The sequence below is a fragment of the Talpa occidentalis genome, unplaced genomic scaffold, assembly GCF_014898055.3.
Source record: "Talpa occidentalis isolate TD23 unplaced genomic scaffold, MPIMG_talOcc4v2.1 talOcc4.7, whole genome shotgun sequence".
In the NCBI taxonomy this organism is placed as follows: domain Eukaryota; kingdom Metazoa; phylum Chordata; class Mammalia; order Eulipotyphla; family Talpidae; genus Talpa; species Talpa occidentalis.
This window is the reverse complement of record NW_023605083.1, coordinates 98,838,129-98,862,972: the sequence shown is the minus strand read 5'-3', so window position 1 is coordinate 98,862,972 and position 24,844 is coordinate 98,838,129. Positions and strand designations below refer to the sequence as shown.

Sequence of the window (24,844 nt, the reverse complement as noted above, 5' to 3'; positions counted from 1 at the left end):
GAAAAAAGTAGACAAAAAGAAAAAGAAAAAAGAAAAAAGAAAGCCACCAACTGCACGCTTTCTAGCTCACAGCAAAGAAATGGAAGGCAAATTTGAGTACTTTCCTTGCCCCCAACTCCTGCCTGCCCGACATCTTAAAAAAAAAAAAAATTGTACAATCTGGTAATAAACATATTGTTCAAGGTATCACAGGGAAAAACTGGAGTGATCATTATTATTTATTCCTTTCCACACGTCTTCTGAAGGGAAAGTTAAGTCATTTGGAGAGCAGAATTCCACAGGAGCAAATCCTAATGCTCAAAGTAAAGTAGATTCATCTTTTTGTTAGCAGGAGAAAGACTGGTTTTAGGTATACTTCATTTCAGGAGCCATTAAAATATGAAAATTGTATACTATCACCAAAAGGGAAGGACAGTGTCATGAGACTTAAGTGTGACCTGTCAGCTTCTTTCAAAATTAATGCCACTGTGAAGGCAGACTGCCCCAATGAGCCTTCACCCTGTTTCACTGGAAAAAAACACTAGCACCTGCTAGCACCGCACTGACACAGGAGCTGCTGGGCTCTCAGAGGGGCGGACTCACCTGTTTGTTTTAGGAGGCCAAAGCAAAGCATTTCTGACACCTGCTTTATGATGCTGTTAAGGATGGGTACCACTACAGAATGTGCATCAAGTATCAGCTGGACACTTATCTGCCTCCCACAGTATGTGGTCCCCATCTATTCCAGTGGACTAAACTCTCTCATAAATGGGTTATTGCCATTGGAAAACTATTAATATTCTAGTAATGTAAACAATACCACTTTGTCTCTTTATGACTTTCACTGTGTGGACATAATGTGCAGAAATTGTGTCTATATGTCACTCTGCTTGTGGTGGAAGTCTAGGATTGTCTGCTATTCTTTCTTGGGAACAACAGTGATATATCAGTGAAAAGAATTACAGTGCTTTGTTTTCATTGGCTGTGCTGAAGAATCCAACCAAACGAAAAAAGTTCTCTTATTTTTCAAAAGCAGATTTCCTTTATCTCAGATCTTGAGTCATAGCTGAAAAAAAGAAAGAAAGAAAGAAAGAGATAAGGTACATTTTTACAATCAGGGACATTACTATTACAAATTAAGGAAGAAAGGAATTAACACTTAGTATACACTACCTACCAGCACTTATGACAGCCAGAAATCTGAGTATAATTGTGTGAGGTAAAATACTAAAATTAGTATGAGTGATGGGAGGCTTCAAGAGTACAACTAACTTACTCTAAATCTGTATAAGAAGACTGGTGCCTAGACCCATTTTTATCTTTCTGTTTGGGGTGACCTATTAGGAAAAAAAAAATCGACCTTCTTGACAGCATAATTCCACTTCTAGTTTACCCTATAGCATACTCATAAAAAAAAGCAGAGATTTGCCAGACATTCATTAAAATATTTCTAACAGGGAAAACCCCAAACAATCTAAATGACCATCCACAGGAGATTGATTAAATGAAGACAGTCACAATATGGAGTACCCCAATGCCTTAGGCAAGAAATAAAAAAGGAGCTCTGATATTTTAGCTTCCCAAGATCAAGCTCATGAGGTTGAGTCCCCTTTACTCATAGTGCTGGGAGGAAATAAACATCACAGAAGAAATAATGCTTGCTATTTTTGAGGTAGACATGTGTACCTGAAACGATTCAGTAATGCTGTCAGGTAATTCAGACTAAATGGGTATTGTATATTTTTATAGGAAAATGTAGAGTAGGAGATTCGGTGCATAAAGATAGCAATATAAGCTAAAGGAATTCCTTTATGGATGTAAGACTTTCAACATTCATAAAATCATGGATCGACAATTAGAGGGAGATCATGAGCTCTTCTTGTCCAATTTCTCTAGTGATGAGAAAATAAGGGACTAGAGATGGTAAGTAACTTGCCAAGGTCACATATATTCACTAAAAATGGATGGAACTAGTTCTGCTAGCCTAGTGCTTTTCCCTTAACAATAAGGTAGACATTCTGGCCAAAGAGAAAGCCTACTAAGTATAAAAACAAATATTTCTATTGATATAATGAAATCATAATGAAAATGAAAAATACTTGGTAACAAAACCTGAACATAGAACTCATATGACTATCTGTAATTTTAAGCATCTGCTTTCCAAAATGGTTTCTAAAAACATTTTCATATTGTTGAACATTTGATCATCAACATGATAATGGGGAATCACAAAAATAACTACCTTGCACTTCTTTATACACCTTTATTTTGTTCCTTGCTATTTTAGGTTTGACTGAGCCAGTGAGGATAAATATAGATGAAAATTATCACCCTTCCCATAGAAAAGAGGATAGTGTCTGCAAATGTGAACAGAGCTTTGGTATGAATCAGCTCACTGAAAATTTCAAAATTAAACCAAGCTCTGGTAATGACAGTTCTTAAAGAGTAAGAAACTGGCTAGAAATTAGCAAGGAAAGGGTGATGCTAGACCTAAATCTAAATCTAAGCCCTCCAGACTACTAAGTAGTAAGGAATGTTACCTGAACATATTTTGATTCCTAATTTTTGCTTAATGTTAATGATAGAGAGCAGTTTAATGCCTTCACAAAGAATATAAGCAGAAATTCTCCCAACACATTAAGTCTTGTGAATCAATTCAAGTTGGAGATGGTAAAACCGTTGAAGGAAAAGGGAATGTTTGCCTTGATGAAAAGATGGAGTAGGGGTAGCTGTGACTAAATAGCTGTCTTAAATTTTCTAAAAATTATTTGTGTGGCTCTTGTAGGAAAAACAAGAAGCTGGTGAAGCAACAGAGAAACAGTATTAGCTTGTGGCAAGTCAGAATTTCCTAACAACTACAACTGTTTGACATCCAGGTAAAAATGGAGATTGATCACAACCATTCAATTCAATCCTTCCTAAAGGAGTGAACTAAACATTCGCTCACTCAAGAATATCAAAAGAATGGGAAAAATGTGAAAAAAAATTCCTAAGTTGGAAGCAAATGGATGAGTGGTAAATGATTTAGCATACCCAAGAATACTCATATACAATGCAGAAATCCTGAAAGGCTGGATATTGGTGGCACCACTAACTCTGGTAAAGAGAATAGGTGTAAACATGAGGATCTCTTTGAGAAGCCTATTTTAGGAGCAGTTAAATCTATAGTTATTTTTTCTGCAATTCTGATCAATTAAGTGACTGCCCCTGCCTTAAAACCAACCCCACATCAGCACAATTTGAGATTTCTTCACTGGGCAGAGAAAGACAAAGAATCTCTGGGCTAAGATACAATAGGCATGACCAACATCAAGGACGATGTGCTGAAAATAGGGGGATTAAGAGATAAATATAATGAATACTGAGACTAGTTTTTCCCAACTTGTCTCTTAGAACACTGGGAGCCTGTCCTTTATCCTCCATGCAGGAGACCCGTAGACTTTTCTCTGGGGAAATCTGATCAGTGCAAGAAGGAAGAACTGAAAAATAAAATCTGCCAGCAGAGTTCCTCAAGGAAATAACTGGCTAGCATATGTTTAATTTTATGAGAAACTGGCAATTGTTTATCAAAGTGTCCGCAGCATTTTTGCTTTGCCATCAGCAATATATTAAGAGTTTCAATTACTATACATTTTTGCTAACACATGGTGCTGTCAAGTCTTTCTAATTTTGGCCATTCTACTGAATGCAGTAGTATATAACTATGACTTTAATTTGTATTTCCCTAATGACTAATGATGTTAAGAATCTTTTGTGATGGACATGTTTTGTATTGTTCATATCTGACATCTTGCTACATAACTACATAACCAATGTGTCTTCTACGAAGACAAGCAACCTTAATCCTTCCTTTGTCCTCCACGTCTTTTTTTTACTGGCTAGGACTACCGGCACCAGTGTTTTAGATATAGATATCCTTGTCTTCTTCATATTTAGAGGAAGCATTCAGTCTTTCCCCATTAAATATGACTTCAGCTGTTGGTTTTATTAAGTTCAGGGAGTTCCCTGTTTCTAGCTTTCTGAGATTTGTCATCAATAATTGTGAATGCTATGAAAATTTTTTTCTGCATCTATTGAGATAATCATATGCTTTTCCCCTTTTTTTGGTGAATTACAGCAATTGATTTTCAAGTACTTAGAGCAACCTTGTTTTCCTGAGATAACATGCACTAATCATGATGTAGCATCCTTTTTATAAACTGCCGATCAGTTTCAATGTATTTTGTTAAGAATTTTGCATGCATATTCATAAGGGATAGCAGTTTGTAGTGTTCCACTGTATATATATACAGACCACTTCTTAATCCACTCATCTGTTGTTGAGAGCTGAGACTCATCTGCTGCAATGAACAGAGAGATGCATACATCCCTTCCAATTAGTGTTTTTGCATTCTTTGGGTAGATACCCAGGAGTGGAATTGCTGGATCATATGGTAGATCAATTTTTAATATTTTGAGAAATCTCCACACTATTTTCCATACGGGCTAGACCAGTCTACTTTCCCACAAATAGTGTATGATGGTTCCTTTTCCTCCACACACTTGCTACAGATACCAGTTGTTTCTAATCTTTTTGATGTGGGTCATTCTCACTGGTGTGAGGTAGTAGCTCACTGGGATTTTGATTTACATTTTCCTAATAAGTGATGATGAACATTATTTCATATGCCTGTTGGCCCACGGTGTCTTCTTTGAACAAATGTCTATTTAGCTCTTCTGTTCATTTTTGATTACGTTGTTCACTTTTTGCATTGTAAGAGTGCTCTGCAGATCTTGCATTAGTTTGCTATCAGATGAAAGATGTACAAATATTCTTTCCCATTTGGTAAGGTGTCTGATTTATTTATTTTTAAGCTCTGTTATTAGATGCATACACATATAGGATTCTTAATGTCTTCTTGATGAAGTAACCTTTTTATCACAGAAATGTCCTTCTTTGTACTTGGTAATATCCCTTGTTTTGAAATTACACTGTAGCAATACAGTCACTGTGGCTTATTTTTGAGTGTCTGCTTAGCTTATCTTTTTTATCCTTTTTATTTCAACCTGTGTCTTTTTTTTTTTTTTTTTTAAGATTTATAAATTTAGGGCTTCCCCTGGTGGCGCAGGCAGTTGAGCGCAGCACTGTGAAGCTGTCCACAGCCTCCGCAGTGCTGGTTCGATCCCAGCCGGCTGGCGAGGGTCCCGCATGGCGAAGCAGACCTCTCCTGTTGCACCCACTACTCCCCTCAGCAGTGTATTTCGTCAGTCTGCCTGTTCTGTTCCCCGCTCTCTCTGGTGAATCTGCTCACCCTCCCGCGAATCTGGCCTGTACCCCAGTTCTTGTGTAAATAAATAAATCTTTAAAAAATATACTTAAAAAAAAAAAAAAAAAAGACAAATTTTTATGCATACAAGAACTGGGGCCAGAGGTGTAGGGGGTGAGAGGATTCACCAGAGACAGAGTGGGGAACAGAACAAGCTGTCTGATTGAAACACACTCCTGAGGGGAGCAGCGGGCGAGTCAGGAGAGGTCTGCTGTGCCATGTGGGCAGCTCCCTGGCCGAGGATCAAACTCATGCTGCAATGGTTGCAGACAGCCTTATAGGTTGTGTCTTAACCCCTTGCGCCACCTAGGAGGCTCTCAACCTGTGTCTTTATATTTATAATTGGTTTTTTACAAACAGCCTATCAATAGACCACATTATCCAATCTGACAATCTGTTTAAACTATTTAGATCATTTACATTTAATGTAATTATTAATATAACTGGGTTTAAATTTGCCATTCTGCTATGTGTCTTCTATTTGTCTCATTAATTCTTTCTTCCCCTCCTCCTTTTCTTGTGTTCTTGTGAATTCAGTATTTTTTTTTTTTATTTTATCTATACAAGATACGCAGGAGGGTGAGAGGATTCACCAGAGACAGAGCAGAGAGCAGAACAGACAGACTGACGAAATACACTGCTGAGAGGAGCAGTGGGCAAGACAAAAGAGATCTGCTGCACCATGTGGGACCCTCGCCTGCCAGCTGGGATTGAACCAATACTGCAAAGGCTACAAACAGCTCCATAACGCGGCGCTCAACCACCTGCACCACCAGAGGAGGCCCTGAATTCAGTATTTTTTAGAGTTTGGTTTTTATAGATTATGTTTTCTCCTGACTTTGGGTCAAGTTTTTCCTGCTTCCTTGCATGCCTGGCAATTTTTGATTGGATATCAGACATTGTACTTTCACACTGCTGAGTAATGAATTTTGTTGTATTTATTTGAAGAGGGTTGGTCTTTGTCTGGTATGCAGTATATGCAGAGCAGTTTGATCCTTTCCAAACTTGCCTTTTAAGCTTCGTTAAGGGGCTTTACTCTAGGGTTAATTTAGTTCCAGTAATAAGGCATAAGGTTTAAGGACACTACCCAATGCCTTGTGTATTACCAGATTTGTTGTCACTGGTCAGTAGGAATGTACACTATTCCTAGCTCTATGTTCTAGAAACTGTACTAATTCTAGTAGTTCTTTCCCTGGCCATGAAAATTTTCACCCCACACATATATAAGGCAATACTCAGCCAAAGACTTGAAGGGGACCTCTCTAAATGTTACTGTCTAGAAATAGTTGTCTCATTTAGTCTGTCAGTTTCCTAGCTGTTTATGATAAGGAATTCCCAAAGCAATTAATCCTTCAAAAACAGAAGTTACCCTATGCCCTTTTAATTTTTTTTTTTTTTAATCTGGAATCTCATTCTTTTCTGTCTTACACGACTACATCAAAATGCAAGCCATTCTTACCTTTGTAGACTTCTCTAATGGTTGATCATATTGTGCCTGTTGCATAACATCACTGACTATCATTTTAGCAATCTTCCAAGCTAGCTCTTCTTGAGCCTAAAAATAGTAATAAAAACTGTTAGTTACTCATAGAAAAAGCAAGGCATTCCTTATCAGTGCTCTAAACACAATTGGATTATGCATATTGTTTCTATCTATTTGTCTAAGAAGCACATTTTTGTGTATGAAAGAACCTTGGCCATCCTCTGGTTATTATGCTATTTGCTATCTTTCAGAGTCAGCGACAGGGTACCCAACATCAAAACTATTTTCATGTTAGATGGTCAAAACAAAACATTTTTCTTTTTCCACTCCTCCCTCTCAATGTACTCAACTATTCAAAAAGCAAGCCTCCACTTCTGAAAGTAAAACTGACAGTAAGGAAGGAAAAAATTTGAATTTTTGTTTCTATACTAAAAGTGATGCCTGCAGGTTGATGCAAATTTGAATGAATGGTTGTTTTTTAGTGGCCAAAGTCTCTAAACTGAAGACAGGTCCACTTCCTCCACCAGGCAAACATTAGATGCTAAGAAGAGTCTGCCCTTCCTTGTTACATTCTGGGTAAGAGAGTAATGATGTGCCTTGTTGCTTAAACATGGGGATGAATGGTAATCTGACTTTATTACTCATAAGCAGAAGTTTCTTTACACTAAAAGCAAAATTTACCTCATCAGTATTTCCTTGTACCCATTTCTTCATAGCTTGTGAGAACATGGATCCTAGCAAACAAAATGAAAAATGTTACAAGTTTCATGTATAGCATTGCATTTTTAAGTATTCTTATTTAGCAGTTACTTCCAGACATGGATATTCTTAATTTTTTTAGTACAATCGCATCAAAAACATTAAGGAATATTTCCATTAATAAAAACTATCTCTGGCCTCCCCGGTGGCGCAGCGGTTGAGCGCTGGGTTGCCAAGCTGCCCGCAGCCTCTGCAGCCCCAGTTCGATCCCCAGCTGCTCCCCGGCCACCATAGGAGGGTCCCACATGGCGCGCAGACCTCTCCTGCCGCCCGCTGCTCCCCTCAGCAGTGTACTTTGGTCCTTCTGCCTGCTCTGCTCCCCACTCTGGCTCTGGTGAATTCTCTCACCCTCCCGTGCTTCTGACTGTACCCAGTGCATGTATAAACAAACAAACAAAACAAAACAAAACAAAACAAAAATAAATAAATAAAACATGCCTCTATTTTAAAAAAAAAAAAACTATCTCTGCAACAAAGTATTTAACTTGCAAGTAAGTAGTAAGATATGGTGGTTGTTTCACAAAATAAACATTACAAATCTTAAAAGATGCTTCACTTATAGTCAATGACTAACATGAGTAATGGCTTAACACAAAGTATAAAAACACCACCACAAACCTTTTGATTTCTTTACATCAGGTTCAGGCTCAGATTCTCGGATGAATTGCCCCAAATCACTGACTCTTCCAAATGTCATCTTCCTAAATAAGTATGAAAAGAACAACATAATTTCTGGTAATTTTAAATTGGGCTTATTTTAAATAGAACCTTCCTCCACAGAAAGCAAAATAATCCTTAGTTGAATGCAATTCCATTCAAAATAAAAAAAAAGCCTAAGAAATATTGTGAGTAAAATTCATAGCAAAAAGACACAAAAACTCCGTTTTCTAAAAGACAAAAAGCTCTTGTTGGAACAATTATCAAAATGTACTGTAAAGTTGTAGTAATATAAAATAACATAAAGAAAAACAGTGAAAGATCTTATTTCAAAAAGATAGTAGGTAAATTGGTTAGATCTATTTATTTATTTATTTTTTTTTTTGTGGGAGCCTTGCTGGCGGCCGGGGAATGAACCAGCGCTGCAGAGGCTGCAGGCAGCCTCGCAGCCCAGCGCTCAACGGCTGCGCCACCAGGGGAGGCCCAGGTCTATTAAAATTTTAAATTAGCTTCTTGGTACAAGGAAGCCTTTGCTATACTGTATGATAGAGGAAAACTGCAAATAACTTAAATACTTACAAATACCAAAATAGGCTAAACAGTAGGACAATATACTATAGAATATTTTCCACAATTATAAATATTATACTTGGAAAATTATATAGCATAGTTAAAATAAGGTAAATCTGTATAAACCAACAGAAAAATCTCCCAAACTTACAATGAACAAAAGCACAAGGTACAGAATAGAGTGTAATATCAGTTACATAAAAATAAGCAAAAATATATACCATAATAATGAGCAGGAAGGGAAGAAAATAAGGATTGTGAGTGGCCAGAGGGAACATAGGCCTATCTGTAAATATAATGTCTATATATTATATCTTTGCAGGCAAAATGAATCTTATTTTAGAGCTATCATTTCTACTAAGTAATTGTTTCATATGTGGGTACGAATAACCAAAATATATAAATTTGTTGCCTTGAGAAAAATTTCAGGAAGAAACATTAAACTAAAAGAAACTCTAAAAATTATCTTTAAAGATGGAAAGATCAAAACATCCTATAAAGCTGTAGTAGCTCTTAACCTTTTATATTTTTTAAAATATATCTTACATAGACACAAAAACTACAGAAGAAAAACACCTTGTAATTGTTAAGATTTTCTTAAGTAAGGTTTTAAGTAAATGACCCAATCATTCCTTAATAAATATCATCTTTGAGGGCCTCCCCGGTGGCGCAGCGGTTGAGCGCTGGATTGCGAAGCTGCCCTTAGCTCTGCAGCGCCGGTTCGTTCCCCCGCTGCTCCCCAGTCACCGGAGGAGGGTCCCACATGGCGCGCAGACCTCTCCTGCTGCCCACTGCTCCCCTCAGCAGTGTACTTCGGTCCTTCTGCCTGCTCTGCTCCCCGCTCTGGCTCTGGTGAATTCTCTCACCCTCCCACGCTTCTGACTGTACCCGGTGCTTGTATAAATAAATAAATAAATAAAATCTTAATAAATAAATAAATAAATATCATCTTTGGGAATTAACTCATATAGGTTATTGTCCATCATTTCCTAAAAGAAGAAGTAAAGATTACTATAATGCTGACATAGCTAAACTGTACCTTCCAAAAACAATGTGGTCTTTATTTACAAGGAGTACTTTCCAGACTCCTTGTTTCTCAAATATCACTGCTACTTTCTGATAAAAGCAATTAATTATGTTGAAATCCCCCTTTTTATGGTACTGTGTGACTGTGGTCGGGGCGGGATGGGATAATCAAGTCCCTGTGCAGACTTATGTGCTAATCAAGTCATACTGAAGGAAGAGGAAGTGATTTTTATTATGTGATCTGTGGTGAAGTACAGTAACTGGCATATCTTATACATTACTGTCTTTGTTACAGGCTAAAATAAACTAGGTTAATTCTTAAATACAGAGGAATAATTTTATTTCATTTTCCAAGTACAAGTATACAGTCTGTAATAAATGATGCTGGTGCCTTTTTACTTTTGCTTTTGAGACAGACATTTTGAAAAGAAAAAAACAAACAAACCAGACATTTAAAAATAGCAAACATGAATCAAATGAAACATGTAAAAGATAGCCTAAAACACACAGTACAACATGACATTCCTCAATCTCAAATATGGTGGTGGAAGAGTAATGAGTGTTTATTAGATCTTAAGCATGTTTTAAACACTATTTGTTTTCTTATTTAATCTATTCAAAAATCCAATGAAGTAGTAATATTATGCTCATTTTATAGATGAAAAAAACTGAGACACAAAGAAGTTGAGTAGCTTGTCAGTAAGTGGCTGAGTCAGGATCAACACTCAGGAAGTCACTCCCAAGCTTCCATGCGGTACAGCATACTCTATGTAAAAGTGCTGGGTGTTTATTAATAAATTAGAAATAGCTTTACATTAAAAAGATACAAAATTTAATGCAGCTATAAAAATTCCAGACATGAACCAAGCTTACCCTGCATATGTCCGCTGATACAAAGATTCTGGATCCAGACTAGCAGCATCCACAATTATCGCTTCATCAAAATTTTTCAGAATTTTAACACTGGCTTTTTTCACACTGGACTACAAAAGAAATTATAAAGTTAGTAGTTATATTGTTCAGAAATCAAATCAGTTGGGAATGACAGATCTGTAAAGTCTTCAGTGTTTGAAATACATGTAATTTTCACTGATCCATTATTAATGAGATGCTTAACAGCAATTCTGAGATACAACCTCAAAATACAAATGCAAAATGTCACATCAATATATACATAGAGAAGGAAAGCATAATATAAATGTATAATGGGTGCATCTGCATGCCAAATCTTTTTGTTTTCTCAATGACTTCAGTGTACAAAACTCCCATCTACCCAGGCATATGTAATTTAGCTAATAAATATAAAGCCTAACTTTTATAGGATACCTTGAATGTTTTTGATTCTCAGTGAGGCCATGTGACAAAAGCATAGCTAAAGGAAACTTTCTAAAACAAGCAGCGAGATAAGGATGGTAAGTTCCCCTCCAGTGTTCTATCTTCCACTTCTTTTCTTCCTTTTTTTTTTTAAGATTTATTTATTTATTTATACAAGCACTGGGTACAGTCAGAGGCGCAGGAGGGTGAGAGAGTTCAACAGAGTCAGAGCGGAGAGCAGAGCAGGCAGACTGACAAAGTACACTGCTGAGGGGAGCAGCGGGCAGCAGGAGAGGCCCGCGCGCCACGTGGGACCCCCACACGTGGGACCCCCACCTGGCGGCCGGGGATCAAACCGGCGCTGCAGAGGCTGCAGGCAGCTTCGCAGCCCAGTGATCAACCGCTGCACCACCGGGGAGGCCCTCTATCTTCCACTTCTTACCCCCATCTCAGTTAAGCAAAATGACTTAACTACAAAAATACTCACTGCATCATTGTTTAAAATATAAAAAGTCATGAGCAAGCTTAATGTCCATGACTAAGGCATGGATTAAATTTAAAATATAAAGAAACTTAAAAGACACTTACAGAACACTCACTTGTGGGAGGGAAAAAAGGGGTCTCTTCATGCACTGAGAAGTGAACATAATTCAGAAGAAAATAGCACCAGAATATAAAGATGATACTAAAAAGGCAAATCTAGCAACATTTATCCCAGGAATGCAAAGATGGTTTAACATCTGATCATTTGTAGTTCACCTTATCCATTGATTAAAATCCAAAATCCACATAGTAATCTCAATTGATACAGAAAGAGCATTTGGCAAAAATCAAACAACCTTTCGTGATTAAAAAAATATATATAAAAGGAATAGTAAGGAACTTCCTCAACTTGATAAAGCATATTTATGAAAAACCCACATTTAAAGTCATACTAAATAATGAAAAAACAAAAGCTTTCCCTATGAGACTGGGCATAAGACACTTTCATCATTTCTATTCAACTCTGTGTTAGAAGTTCTCAAAGCAACAAAGTGAGGAAAAAAGGAAATAAATGATATTCAAAGTAGACAAGAACAAAACTATTTCTATTTACAATGACAATTTTACATATAGAAAGTCCTAAAGTATCTACAAGAGCTAACAAATTTAGTAAAGATGAAGACACAAGATCAATATACAAACAACAGTTACATTTTATGCATTATCAGTGAAGAACTGGAAAATAAAATTAATGAAACAATTCTATTTACAACAGTGTCAAGAATAAAATACTTAGGAATGCACTAACTGAATGAAGTATAAACTTTGTAAAAGTAAAAAAGGCCGCTGGAAGATATTAAAGGCAGCCTAAAGAAACGGAAAGCATAGTTTTTAAATGTGTAATGTGCATGTGTATGCCAAATGGAATGTATATATGAATATCCCATGTTCATGAGCTGGAAGACATCAATACTATTGTTAAGATGGCAATACAAAAAAAAAAAAAAAGGCAACACTCCTGAGAGCAATCTATAAATTAAATGCAATTCTGATGAAAATGCAAGAGGTGATCTTAAAATTCATATGGAATTGCAAGAAGCCTAGAATAGCCAAACGATCTTGCAAATGAAAAGGACAGTCAGAAGATACACACTTCCTAATTTCAAAACTTATTATACAGCTATAGTACAAAACAATATAGTACTAGCATAAGAAAAGATTATATATACACTGATGGAGTAGAACTAAGAGCCCCATATAGCTATGGCCAGATGATTTCAACAAGGATGCCAAGGCCATTTAATGATGAAAGAATAGTTTTTTCAAAAAAAGGTGTTGGAAATACTAGATAACTACATGCAAAAGAGTAAAGTTGGACCCCATCTCACATAATATTTAACACTAATTCAAAATGGATCAAAGGGGGCCTCCCACCAGGGGCCACCCCCTGGTGGTGCAGCAGTTGAGTGCTGGGCTGAGAAGCTGCCCGCAGCCTCTGCAGCGCCAGTTTGATCCCCGGCCGCTGGAGAGGGTCACACATGGCGTGCAGACCTCTCCTGCCATGTCCGCTGCTCCCTTCAGCAGTGTATTTCGTCAGTCTGCCTGTTCTGCTCCCCCGCTCTGGCTCTGGTGAACTCTCTCACACTCCCGCGCTTCTGACTGTACCCAGTGCTTATATAAATAAATAAATAAATAAATAAATCTTTAAAAAAAAAAAAGGATCAAAGGCTTAAAACTCTTAGAAGCAAAGTGGGGAAGTGTGACTGTCTACGGTAAGAAAAAATCTAAAACCAGAGAATGGCAATGGTTGCAAAACACTAAATGTTACTGAACTGTGCACTTTATTTAAAGTGGTTAAGTTCATGTAAAATCAATTTTACTTACTTTGATAAAAAAATTAATTGTATTTTCATACATTTACAATGAACAATATGAATATGAAATTAAGAAAACAATTTCATTTATAATAGTATCAAAAAATAAAATATTCAGAAATATATTAATGTAAAACATATTTGAAAATTACAAAATACTGGTAAAGGAAATGAAAGATTTGAATAAATGGAAAGATAACCCTGTTTATGGATCACAGATTTAACCCTGTTAAGATGGCAACTGATCTACAGAATCAACACAATCCCCATCAAAATCTTAGTTGGCTTCTTCATAGAAATTGACAATTTTATTTTAAAACTCATATGTAAATTCAAGGAATCTCAAAAAGTCAAAACCAGTTTGAAAACAACTAAGTTGGGAGGGCTTCCACTTCCTCATTTCAAAACTTACTACAAAGCAACAATAATCAATACAGTTATCGTTTGACACAGCTATTCTACTCCTGAGTAAAAACACAAGAGAAACAAAAACACATCCATACAAAAAGTTGTACAGCAGCATTATAATGGTATGAATTATAATTTGTAATAATGAAAAGGTGAAAACAACCCAAATTTCCATCAATGTTATATGTCTGTACAGAATGTTTGGCCCAAAAAGAAATAAAGTTCTGATACATGCTTAAAATGGATAAACCTGAAAAACATTATGCTAAGTAAAAGCAGCTAGTCACAAAAGACCACAAATGATAAGGTTCCATTTACATGAAATGTCCAGAATAGTCAAATCTAAAGAGACAGAAAATATATTAGCAGTACGAGGACTGGAGAAATAGAGGATTTGAAATGTGATAGTTGAAGGATATAGGGTTTCTTTTTTGGGTGAAAAAATATTCTAAAATTGATGCAATTTGGTACAATTAAGCAACTCTGTAAACATACTAAAAGAGAGTGAATTGTGAAATGTAAATGAGTGAATTATATGGTATGTAAACTGTATCTCACTGCAAAAAAAAAAAAAAAAAAAAAAGAAAAACAATCTTACATAGTATGACTTTAGTTATAAAATAAGAACAGTTAAAGCTAATCTATGCAACCAAAGTCAAGATAGTGACTGCCCTTGTGGGAAGGAGGACAGTGACTAAAAGGGGAAACAAAGACTCTTTGACATACTGGTAAATGTTCTGTTTCTTGATCTGATGCTGGTTACCTGGATTAGGTCTGTTTATGAAAATTCTTCAAGTTGTATGTAGTTAACATATGTAGAATTTTCTGTGTGTATATATATATGTTACACTACGACTAAAAATGTAAAAATATATTTTAAGATTAATACTTAAACCTTTTAATACATTCAAGCCTGTATCAAAATACAAAATGGAAACACATTCATCAGGTCATCTCCTATGTAAACCAAATAGGAAGAAAAGGTACTGTGGTGAGCCATGCTGACGGCAATAAAATTTATCTAAGTCCCAGTCTCAAAAAACTGATGTTATTTGTCAAAAGTGGTAAGAAAATTATTATGCTATATTATTAAGCTTACAGTGAAAAACATGAGCTAGAGAATATAGTTCTGATTCTACCATTTTGTTTTATTAAATTTATTCATTTTCTTGTATCATTAATTTTTAGACAGTATCTGATTTCTCTCTTCAGGTATAGACCCCGCAGTTCTCCCATTACCATAGCACCCATGATTCATCACCATAGTTCCTTGTGCTCTTCACTTCCCTGTTTTTACTTCTCTTCCTATCCCTCCCCTGCTGAATGCCTCAGATCTATGGTCAGCTTGCCAGTTCTTTTTTCTGACTCTGGTGTCTCTATATTCCTTATGTAAGTGAAACCATTTGATGTTTGTCTTTTCCTTCTGACTTATTTTGCTTGGCTCTACCATTTCTAAAACATTAGACTTATAAATGAGGTCTGTTACTAGAATTTGAAGGAAAGGATCTGTACACCTTCCTTCCTAATGTAGAGGCAAACCATTCAATACCTGAGAAGCTGAGCTCTCAGAACCGCCTGGGTGAGAGTCATCAGAAGGGCCAACGGAGCCATGAGCAGTCAGTGGAACATTCCCCCCCAGAAAGTCATCTCCTCGAACAGAATGAATAAGATCATTTAAATATTTATAATAAAGATTGCTGGACAAAAAGCCAGGTAAAAAGACCTGAAAGAGAGGACAAGGATTATTTTAAAACTGAAATCAAATACTTCGTGTTAATATTTTTACTTTTAAACCAACTTCCTGAAATTATCAAGAGTGTGATTACTGAGGTAAACACTATGCAAGTTTTAGCTTTGACATATATGGCTAATTTACCCTTCAGAAGGATGTTGTTAATTTGTGTCATCAGCAATATAGCAAGGTATGTTTTGACACAGACTTTCCAACTATGGATTTTGTTTTTTTCAAATAATAGTTAAATAAATGCCTACTGGTAAGTAGATGATTTTATTTACAATTAAAAATTATTAACAATGCTGAACAAAGCTTCCATGTTTATGATTTCCCATTGCCAACTTTTCCATTACAATACTTAGCACAATTGTAAATATTTATGTCTATGTTTAATACTTGTCATCTTTATAGACAGGAAGGCAGAAATAATGTTTCTTTGAACATGTGTACACATAGAAGAGCAAAAATGTAACCCCCCCCAAAAATAAATAATTTTCAAGAAAAGAACATGGTTTCTTCTCTCTGCCAATGAAACACCAATACCTGTCCCTAAAACAAAACAAATCATTTCCTCATTATCTACTTGATAGTATTCTTAAAATTAAAGTTCTTTACATACTACATTTACTTAGAAATAATTGTCATTTCATTTTTCTCTGCATTTTAATTTTCTTTATTGCCAGACTATTTATATGATAGAGATCTGGAACTTTTCCTTTATGATTGAAAGATTTTAATCATGAAAAAAAGATTATCCCTAGGTAAAAGCTGACACATTAGTCACCCTGCTACTGCTTTTAAATGATTTGATTTTTGTATGTAACTCTTCTGTATTCTTGGAATTGTTTTATGTATGGTACTATGTAACATTTCTTCTTTTTTTCCTTCCTTTTCTTTATTCCTCTATAAATCCTTGTGTTGTATATAACATTTCTTAATCCTTTTCTACTGAATACACATGACTTATCTAAGTAATATGGATATGGGCTGATTGGGCATTGTGCAATTCCTAGTAAAATCTGCTCCAGTTCATTAAAAGAACAAGTCATGCACAAGTTCCAATACTGTATAAGCTATCTGCAAATGATCACCATACACAAAACTAGTGCTCCAACCCAGTTGAAAGATATTGGTGAACAATACCGGGCTCATTCCTAATGTAACTCTGGTCAGTACAGGCTATTTAATTATTAAAAAGAAGTAATAACAGCAGTTAATATTTTTAAATGCTTACTACATGCTGGGGACTATGTTAATAAGCACTTCATACTCTTACCTCATTTTTACCCTCAAAATAATTTTGAGGTTAAGTATCCATATTATCCCCACTTCAAAGATGAGGAAATGGTATTAAAAAATTTCACTTAACTACCTGAGATCACTCAGCCTAAAAAGGTTAAGGATACATACCAAGCCAGATTCAAAGCCTCTGCTCTTAATCACTATGCTGCACTGGCTTCAATTTTCCACTGTTTTGTTACATTTGGCTTTTCCCATGTTTTAATTCCTGGATTCCAACAGTAAAAATTTCTTGTAGGTTAATACTTTTGAAGCTCTTGGTTACCTTCTCCATGGTCGTCCAGGCCTGACGTAATGGAGTTGTGAAACAGTTAGGGAGTGGTCCACCTTCCCTGCAGATATTGGATTCAATTTCTAAACGGACAACATCATCAAATCCAAGAGGATGTGTGGCTTGGAGGGAGAAGTACCTATCACATAAAGATAGTCGAAGTAAAACCAAATTCCACAGCAAATATAAGCAATTCCTGGCACCTATACCAGAGAATTTTCTATGAGGTAAGCTGATTGAGCCTGTAAATTTAAAACTACAGGGCTTGGTGACAACAATCATGCTGTACCTTTCTTTCTACCCACTGCCCCAAGGATATCTGAATCATATTGCTACTTTCCTATCTGCCTTCTACTACTATCCTTAGTTCTTGGTTAAGATTTTTGAGGATCAAGCTACCACTGAGGCAAATAAACCAATCAATCACACATGTTTAACAGACACCCATTCTTTATTCAGGATTTTAATAGACAGAAGCGGATTTTTAACAGGGCAAAATGTGGTAAATTCCCCTGCAAAGAAAGTAAAAGAGACCTTTCCATAGGACACAATGAGAACATACAATTATGAGATACACATAATATACAGGTAGAAACTCAAAGCATTTAAATAGAACAGAACTTGCCAATAATTGAGTGTAGAAAGAAAAAGGAATAATCACTGATAACCCCCAAAATTTCTGATTTCATAGGACATTATGCAACTAGTATTTTGGTAAGTTGATTATGAAGTGGATACAAAAAAGGAAGAAAAAAATTTATGTTCTCTTTCTAGCATTCTAGTAGCTTTTAACTCCCACCTATGACACAAACACAGAAAGGTTGATAACCCATTATGATAATGCATATACAAAACAAAACAAACAGGGACTGGTGAAGTCAAATTTGGCACCATGAACTCTGCAAAATGACAGTGCCAGTGGGACACCATACAATAATGTTTCATTTAAAAATAGTTCCCAATGTGAAAGTGGGATCCAGTGGGAAAGCAGATCTCTGTCTTGTGCTGTTACTGAGTTCCAGCTAGGATATTACTAGTAATTACTCTATTCTAGAAAAAGAAAACTCTTCTTTGTTTTGTGATCAGTGTCTTCTAAACAAAAAGTGAGTCTACTATCTTGTAATGAATAAGTTGGTAAATATGCCTTCATGACTTGAATTTTTGGATACCCCAAATCAAATTTCCAAGGTAAACTCATCCTATGTCAATATCCATATAACATTATTTCTTAAATATTATTTTTCACAATTACTATACTAAAATAGTGGACAAACATTAAGAATTGCATTCCAGTCCAAGTTCTGCCTGCCACTACCTTGCCCTGGGACTGAGAAAGTCACTATCTATCCAGGTCTTAGTGTTCTTATCTCCAAAAGTAAAAATCAGACTAAATCCCTAATCTGGCTATTCATCAGTCATTTCGAGTATCTTCTAAAAAAGATTTCCTGGGTCACACCTCAACCCTGCTGAATCAGAATCTCTTAGAGAGGAGGACTGTAAACTTATTTTTAACAAGTTTCCAGGTGATTCTCAGGCAGCCAGCCTAGTAGAGCCAGCAGACTAATATTTAGCATCTCTTACCTAGATGCCTTAGCTTTTTTCAACCCAGTTATCACATGGGTTTTTCTCTATCCTCAAGTTACCCATCCCTTAGCACTTGCTATGGATACAAATAACATTTTCTTTACAGAAGATTAAATTAAAGGACATGCCAGATGTTAGAGAACTGGCAACAGCCTTATCACTTAACTGACCACAGTGAAGACTAATGAAAACTTACTATTCATTGAGTATTAATCTGGCTTAGCAGATGTGCACCAGAAAATATTTTTGATACATGCAAACATATTCAAAACTCCTTTACAATGTACTTCAACTAGTTTCATCATCTTATCATGTCCCCCACCCTCTCAACTACCCAAACTCAAGTTTCTCCAAAGTGCCACATTGCTCCTTATTTCTATGACTTTGCTGTGCCAATGCCCCTGCCTAGAATGTTCTTTCCTGCAAAATTCAATTCTTCTTTAGGATCCAATTCAGATTTTCTATGAAACCTTCCCAGAACTCCACGACTGTCATTCTACTTGCCATACAAAAGGCAGTTTTTATGCTGCTCCCTGACATCTCCTTGACAGCTGAGACTGACTTTATTACCTTTATTTCTGAAGTACCTATCAAATGCTCAGTAAATATTTGCTGAATGCTGAAGACAATTAGTGATAAAACTCACTTGTCATATAAAATCATGGCATCGTTCTGTGCTTCCTGTCCGTCATATTGGCCCTTTTTGGCAGCAAGCTGAGACTGGAAGTTATCCGCTGCCAACCAGAACTGTAAGATATTTACTGCATCTTCTTTTTCCATGTACTACAAAGGAAAATACAAAAGAGGAAAATAAGACTATAAACAGATTGCTCTTGATATCTCTAAGTCCCCACTATTAAAATACAAGAAAAAAGGTCTACTTGTTCAGTTAGTGCCAGTCAACAATTCAGTCATTTTAAGATTGAAATATTTAAAAATATTCCTTTAGGGAAAACAAACAAACAAACAAATAAAAACAACCACACCACAGCTGATACAAACTTTAGTAAACTGGAGTAAAAACTGGAGTAAAGACTGAAGTAAAGACAAATCAGGGATTCCTTGCTGGTAAACATACAAAGAGTAAACCAATCAGACCAATTCTCTAATATCTGATCATTTCCATCATTCCATGCAGTGATATTAATCTAAACTAATATCAACAAGCTTATGGCAAAGAGTGGGAATGAAAAACAAATCAACTGAACAACTGTATGTTTATGAAGAAATAGAATGCAAGCATATATCTAAATCACTGCGTTGTGAGGTTGAGACTTCTCTTTATCTCTACTTAATAGTGATTTGCTTTGTAAGGAAAGAATTTCATTTGCTGAAGTCTAATAAGATTAAATTAAATTATTTGCCTCAAAGAGATCAATATTCTCCTTGCTAGTTGCAAATGCTTCAACATGCAATCCTATCAAGTTGTTAAAGTGAAATAATAGAAAAAAAAAAAAACGCTACTTTTCTTTCTTCTGAAGTCTTATCTATAAATATTAATACACAAGCAGCAAAATCTGTGTTTTTAAATTTTCAAATAATTAAAAACATGCCTTCTCTTACAAGTAGAGATATAATTTTAAAAAATGTGTTCTCTTGTAAGTAGAAATTTAATTAGATTTTTCAAAGTTACTGTTATTTTACAATGAATTTTCATATTTTTTTTTTAATCTGACCAAACTGCCATTAAAGTACTCCTGTTGTTAGACACAGTTGTTAAAACAATTATAAAATTATTTAAACTCAATTGATCTTTTTGGAAGTAACATCTCTCTTCTGCTATTTTCTATAGATATGCCCCAGCATTGATACTTTAGAGGCTGGAATGCTCTAGAGTGTGAAAGGAAATGCAGACTTTACCTCAGAGAAATAAAAGAGGGCTGACTCACAGAAGAGAATGTCAGCCAGGTAAACAGTTCCACTGGTCAGCACTTCAATCTGGTATTTACAGAAATGGTGACTTCGCAGAAACTCACTAAAGTGCCTGCACATGGACAAAAAAGCAAAAATTTGAGGGAATGACCAAGGAAAGAGCTTAACTGGGAAAAATACACTCTTTCCGTATGGAGCTTACAGTATCTTAAAAGCCTAGTTCAAAGCTAGGACATCCTTTCCATAGTGTTGGTCCTGATTCCTCCACCTGTAAGTAATCTCTCCCACCTCTTAATGACTCTGAGGCTCTCTTCTGATATTTAACACATGCTACCTCATATTACAGTAACCAAAGAACATGCTCTATTTTTCTTTTCAGGCTGCAACTTCCTTCAAGCAGGTACTATATCTAATTGTGCCTTGCACAGAGTACCCTTTACATAAATGTTAAATGAAAGAAAACATGAGATTTCTTTTTAAGGGCATGCAGCAATTAATCTAAAAAATTAAATCACCATGATTTAGTAAAATACCATCCATTCAGTCTAAAGCATGCGCTAACAAATTACAAAATCCATTTGAAGACATGCATTGTTTAAATAAATAAACCAATTCTAATAGTCACATTATAGTCACATATCACCCTCAAACTTCAGAATTAAAAACAATTTCTTTTAACTAAGGAGACGTTAACATTAAAATGAAAACTTGTTTTACTTTTAAGAGTTTATATAACTTACATTTACAAGGAACCACTAATTAAAATAGTCCTAAAGTCTGTTATGACATGACCCTGTAACATTCAAAATAATTAAATATCCAAAGAAATTTTTTTTTAGCGAAGCCCATTCCTCATACTGAACCAAACACCCAAGAATACAAAATGTGAAAGCATGGAAATAACTTACTCTTGTTCCATTGCACTAAAGACTATAGACTGTGCCAAAACAAAACAGTTGGGATCCACCTGTCCATCCTCTCCACAAATCTTTGCTGGAAAAGAAAAGGCAAATTATTAAATAACTAAAATCCAAACTGTATACATTTGTGAATCAAAGTAGAAAATACTTTAAGGGTATGTACATTACAAGATAGGTAGGGAAGGTCTTTCTAAGCATATATGCAAAAGCAGAAATCAAAAGATATAACAGTATCAAATTGATTTCTATACATTAAAACAACCCCAAAACATAATATAAGACAAACAGGTGGGGGGCGGTAGGAGGAATCTACAGCATGTATGACAATTTAGGTATGACAGATTATTGTTTTTTGTATGTCAAAAGCACCTACAAATTAGTAAGAATGCCCCAAAAGGACATGAAATGACAAGTCAAAGAACAACGATATAAAATAGGCATTATGAGAAGATACACATGCTAATTAGTAACCAAATATACACAGTATAGATAATGAGACACCCCTACCTTTGTCTAGTAAACTGATGCAAAAATGTTTTAACAATCCATGTTTAATTGCTTAATACATATGATGGATGCTTGAGCAAGGGCTTGGGAAAACTGATACTAGCATTAAGTGGGAGTAAAAGTTGGTGTATCTTTTCTCCATAGGGCAATTTGGCAGAATTCTAGAATAAGCTCTAAAAAAGAACATACCCTTTCAATCAGCAACTCTAGGGCTGTAACCTAAAAAAATTATGGATTTGTGAAAAGATTTGTCTGTAAAAAAGTATATCAAAATGTTATCTGGTAGACCCTGAAAATGTGCTAAATTACAAATTACTGAAACTGCATCAAGTCAATAAGGTGTTTAGCTAGCTATTAAAAGTGGCTGGAATAAACTATATAATGATTGCCTGTCTCACTTTAAGTTCATGACCTTAGTAGGACCTTAATGAAACCCAAGGATGATACTACAGTTTCCTGGTCCACTTACTGTCTCACTCTCCTAGACAATACATGGCGCATTTCCTTTCTCCTTAAATATCTGTAACATCTCCTATTCTCTTTGCTGATGACTTTGCTTCCTATTTCATTAAGAAAATAAACGCAGGGCCTCCCTGGTGGCACAGTGGTTGAGCGCTGGGTTACGAAGCTGCCCGCGGCCTCTGAGACATCGGTTCGATCCCCGGCTGCTCCCCGGCCACAGGAGGAGGGTCCTGCATGGCACGCAGACCTCTCCTGCTGCCCGCTGCTCCCCTCAGCAGTGTACTTCGGTCCTTCTGCCTGCTCTGCTCCCCGCTCTGGCTCTGGTGAATTCTCTCACCCTCCCGCGCTTCTGACTGTACCCAGTGCATGTATAAACAAAACAAACAAATTAAATAAATAAATAAAACATGCTTCTATTTAAAAAAGAAAAAAAAAAAAGAAAATAAATGCAATCAGAAAATTATTTCCATTGTCTCCCACCAAATCTACAAAGTCACCTATTCTCTACTCACATATTTTGCATTCTCATCCTACAGATAAATTGTCTTCCCTCTCATCAGAGCAACCCTCTCATTTGAGCACTAGATCCCCTTATAGAAAGAAAGATTCTTTCTATAACAATTTTCCTTTCTTTCATCAACTTTTCTTTCACTACTTACTGTCTTATTCTCACCAGCTGTTTCAACTTTGCATACTATATATGTATAATTACTTGCATGTTACATCTTATATGCTTACAAGAAAAACAAAATGTCCCCTTGACTTAACAAGCCCTCTGAGCTCATTTTTAGAGCAAAACACCTTCTAAGAGTTGTTCATATTTGCTGTCTCCACTACTATTCTCTCCTAAGACTACCCCACTTAAGTTTGTCCCTAAAGGTCTACTATAATTAAGATGACCAGTGGGTTTTATTTCATTCATTTCATTACTAGTATTCATCCATTGCATATCAACAAAAGTTCCCCCATCCCACCCCCAATCAAGTGCGAAAAAATATTTCTGGGAGGAAGGGAGTCCTCAAAGGTGTTCAGTGATGCAACTGATGTAGGAGGGCCTACATTACTAGCTGTTAGTTCTGTGTCTTCTTTGCTAGTTCTTAATCTGTTGGACTTCTAAATGTTAGGCCTGCTCCAGAAGTCAATCTTTTAGACCTTATCGTCCATCATTACACTCACTTCCTTGTAATGTTATACAGTCTCATGGCTCTAAGCCCATCTATACTGATGGCAAATGTATCTCTCCAACCTGAACTATTAATGTAAATAGACCAACTACCTACCTACCTGACATTCAACATTTGGATGTCTAAAACAAAACTCCAGATTTTCCCTGGAAAATATTATTCTTTTTCTTATAAATGGTAACTCTACTCTCCCAGGTATTCAGTTTTTTAAAAAGTGAACCCATGTTTGATTCCCCTTTCCTTCTCCTAGCATCCATTTCCAAACCATCAGTTAATTCTGTCAACTATACCTTAAAAATATTTTTTTTAATTCTACCACTTCAAGGATTTGTGAAAGCAGAGGAAACAAAATTTTTGAACATTCTGTATCTCCACATCATAACAGAGTAATTACCTAGCAATACCAAAATCCAAGGACAGCATTCAGAATCAAACTAGGCAGATGGTATATACAATAATATTGAAAGTAGAGGCTTCTTCAAACTATAACTTGAAATACAGCTATATTAAAGTATGCTAACTGAAAGAAGAGGCAAGAGGGGAGGGCTCAAAAGAATGATGCTCAAAAAGGAAAGGTGACTTACCTAAAAACATACAGGTAATCTACATTTTAAAATGCATAATAATGGACACTGGACACAACTTTTCTCAAATCACACTGATTACTATCGATAAACATGAATATGATCCCTCAGAAGATTTTTCTCCTCGTGGGCTTACATCGTTAATTCAATAAAGTTTAGGAAAAGAGAAATTAGAATTGCGTGGTGCTTCATTTTATAATGTTTGACTCAAAACTCCTTCCTTTTCTCCCCTGGCCTAGAAAATTTGGTTATTAAAGTATAAATAAAGGACTGACTAGTCAACCAATTTATCAAATAGCAAAATTCTAATCAGTTAGGACACTGTATGTAATATTGCATTGTATTATTAGGAAAAGATGGTCTAGGGAAGACTGAAAGTTGGTACCAACAATTCGTAGTAACAAATTTTCCACATAAAAATAAAGATGCCACATAGGAAAATAAAAATCTCATGAAAATATTTACAACAAAACTAGATGAAAATGTCCAAACACAAGCACTAGTATAAACCATCAATAGCCATTAGATACAGAAATGTTAGACAAATCCATGAGACAGAAATGGAAA

The 24,844-nt window shown here is 35.8% G+C and overlaps 1 protein-coding gene across 1 annotated transcript in view; it reads right to left on the bottom strand.

Annotated features, from left to right (window-relative positions):
• Positions 1 to 225: 225 nt before the first annotated feature.
• Positions 226 to 24,844, bottom strand: part of AKAP10 (A-kinase anchoring protein 10) — a 51,456-nt gene continuing 26,837 nt past the window's right edge. The window contains exons 6-15 of the mRNA XM_037495119.2: positions 21,529 to 21,613; positions 20,609 to 20,732; positions 19,395 to 19,531; positions 17,159 to 17,303; positions 15,409 to 15,582; positions 10,654 to 10,763; positions 8,146 to 8,228; positions 7,450 to 7,502; positions 6,745 to 6,840; positions 226 to 1,045 (exon numbers count right to left, since the gene is read on the bottom strand). Coding sequence (XP_037351016.1) covers positions 1,040 to 1,045; positions 6,745 to 6,840; positions 7,450 to 7,502; positions 8,146 to 8,228; positions 10,654 to 10,763; positions 15,409 to 15,582; positions 17,159 to 17,303; positions 19,395 to 19,531; positions 20,609 to 20,732; positions 21,529 to 21,613 — 1,013 coding nt within the window. The 3' untranslated portion in view covers positions 226 to 1,039. The remainder of the gene's footprint in view (positions 1,046 to 6,744; positions 6,841 to 7,449; positions 7,503 to 8,145; positions 8,229 to 10,653; positions 10,764 to 15,408; positions 15,583 to 17,158; positions 17,304 to 19,394; positions 19,532 to 20,608; positions 20,733 to 21,528; positions 21,614 to 24,844) is intronic.